The sequence below is a fragment of the Excalfactoria chinensis genome, chromosome 3 (assembly GCF_039878825.1).
Source record: "Excalfactoria chinensis isolate bCotChi1 chromosome 3, bCotChi1.hap2, whole genome shotgun sequence".
Lineage (NCBI taxonomy): Eukaryota > Metazoa > Chordata > Aves > Galliformes > Phasianidae > Excalfactoria > Excalfactoria chinensis.
The window spans coordinates 2,313,872-2,316,371 of record NC_092827.1 but is presented as its reverse complement, the minus strand read 5'-3'; the positions used below and the strand labels follow the sequence as shown (position 1 = coordinate 2,316,371).

The 2,500-nt window shown below is 38.4% G+C and overlaps 1 protein-coding gene across 1 annotated transcript in view; it reads right to left on the bottom strand.

Annotated features, from left to right (window-relative positions):
* Nucleotides 1-86, bottom strand: part of TFAP2D (transcription factor AP-2 delta) — a 46,473-nt gene extending 46,387 nt beyond the window's left edge. Inside the window, exon 1 of the mRNA XM_072330934.1 lies at nt 15-86. Coding sequence (XP_072187035.1) covers nt 15-86 — 72 coding nt within the window. The remainder of the gene's footprint in view (nt 1-14) is intronic.
* Between the last annotated feature and the right edge of the window lie 2,414 nt (nt 87-2,500).

The following is a 2,500-nucleotide window of genomic DNA, read 5'->3' as shown; positions in this document are numbered from 1 at the left end:
ATACAAAGTCTTACGAGTGTAACAATAGGGCTGAGGAATCGAATCTCAGTGAGTGTGTCCGCATATAGGTGAGGATGAATATGCATCTGTGTGCACAAACACAGGCACCCATATGTGAGTGTGGCATGAAGAGACTTCCAAAAGCCTGTCTACAGCTTCTGGTGCACATCTGAGGAGATCTCACTTCTTTATTCTCCTGTTATGAGCCTTATTATTGGGTATCTTCCCTCTTCTTAATAAATATTTTTATTGGAACCATAAAAGACTTGAAAAGGTTGGGTTTTCTTTGAGTTTTCCTTATGTTGGGGTTAAAAAAACACAACAAACCAAACCTAAATCTTTGCCCAGTGGAAATGTGTTAAAGACGCATTTTCTCTACAAACAAACGAGGTATTGGACATGAAAGAGGCCTTTAAGGGTGTTAACCTACTCAACAGCCCGTGAAGAGTTAAGTAAATGCGGAGAGAGTCGGTGCATAATAAAAACCCCACTTTACAAAACAACCTTTACAGTCCTGGCTCTCTCCCCCACTTTCACCATATTGGCTCTGGCCCTGTAAGACCTTCCTTTTCAGGGCTCTTTTTTATTTTAAGTGTTCTGCCTTAAAGTGATTATGAAATCAATATGAAAAAAACTTGGCGACTGAGCATAAATTAAAGCGGTGATGGGAAAAGGTGTGACAGTTTTCTTTGTTGCCCATGGAAAATCTTTTTAGGGCACTGAAGATGCCACTCCAGCTCCAAGACTGTTTGCATCTGTTAGGCTGACTTAAACCGCCCTCGAAACTATTGGACATTCACTTAAAATTCTGTTCAGGAAAAGTATATTTACATTTGTTGCATTTGAAATGAGGCATATGCTGATGAACGTTTTAAAAAGAAGGGCTAAGGGGAAAGAGAGAAGAATGGTTATGCTACAGTTTTGGTTTAAAATGGTTTGTGTTTCGTCCTGTTTCTGCCCGTCCCCAAAAAGCTTCCCACCAAGCCCAAGGTGATACTCGCAAGTGTCTAAGTTTGTTCTGAATCCGCCAAATCATGAAGATAAAAATTAATATTTCAACTTCTCACCGCTCAGGCTTTTCGATACCCTAATACACTTCCCTCATCTGCTCGGGGAAAGAGAGAGGAGGAAAAATAAAGCAAAGTTGGGTACAAAGACGTTAAATAGGGAAACGAGTACATTTGTGCTCAAATTAGATGTGATCGAAAGAACAGTATTTTCAAAAGCAACCCTGTTTATTTTTTTTCTTCTTTAAATAAACAACAACAACAATAAAGAATGTGCCTCTAGCAGCTTAACTAACCTCTCTCTCTCTCCCTCTCTCACTTTTTTTAAGGGAAACATGTTGTTTGGTCGGATGACATTGCATAAATGACCAGTTGAATGGCACTAAGTCGAAAATTGGATAAACTATGGTGCTTTTTTGCCCGGGACTTAGGCATTGTCTGCTGTCTTGCAAACGTTCCTAATCCCCTCTTTTGAAAAATACAAGGCTTTGTGCCCGCCAATGAAAAAAAATTTGTACAGATACAAAAAAATCAGCAGCAGACGTGGTTATAAAAGGAGTAAATAGGTTTTAGTTGGGCTGAGCAGTGAATGGCAGGTTTCTTTTTTTTTTTCTTTTTCTTTTTTTCTTTTTTCTTTTTCTTTTTTTTTTTTTTTTTTTTTTTTTTTTTTTTTTTTTAAGGGGGGGTAACATAAGGAGATCTCTGTGAAAAATGTAAACAAAAAGAAAAAAGAAAACAACAACAACAACAACAACAAAACTTGCCCAGAGAGAGGATAAAATTATATAGTGAATTTTAATGGAGAAAGTCAGGTTTAAATAGTTAGGGTTCCCTCCTCGGAGACATAAGATAATGTTCTTTGTTGTTGGGTTGTTTTCCTTCTTCAAAGAAAGAAAAAGAAAGAAAAGGAGAGGTTTTTTTCCCCCGTCTCCAATGTAAATAGAGTTTCTGGGATTGTTTGTGTTGTTGGTGGTGGTTGTTTGATTTTTAAGAGAACAAAATAAGCCTTTATTAATTTACAGACTTCGGGTTTTTTACCGCTACGTATTTGTGGGAAGAACAACATAGCGAGCTTTGTATGACTGGAAGCCAGATTTGGGGGAAAAGTAAGTACAGTAAACACGGTCCTACTTGTCTCTCTCCGCTGTATGGGGAGCTTTAGTTCCTCAGTTCGTCGGAAGAAGGAAGGTTTGCTTTTGATTTGGGGGAGTTCTGGAAATGGGTGTTATTTAGAGGAGGGCGTTGTTTGCAATTTTGGAAACAATGTTCATTGAGGTATCAGCTTCATTTACCGGAGGTGAATTTTAGTTCAAGGATTTCTGGGCGGATAATGCTGAGGTTAAAATACACAGATAAAGAAATTTCTGATGGGTCAAGATGCCGGTAAGAGGGGGAGCAGGTGAATGACTAAATACATCGTTAGGCAGATGAATTCAACTTTATCTGCTTCTCTCACTCCCTATTAACAAATAGTTCGGGTATTGCGCGGAATA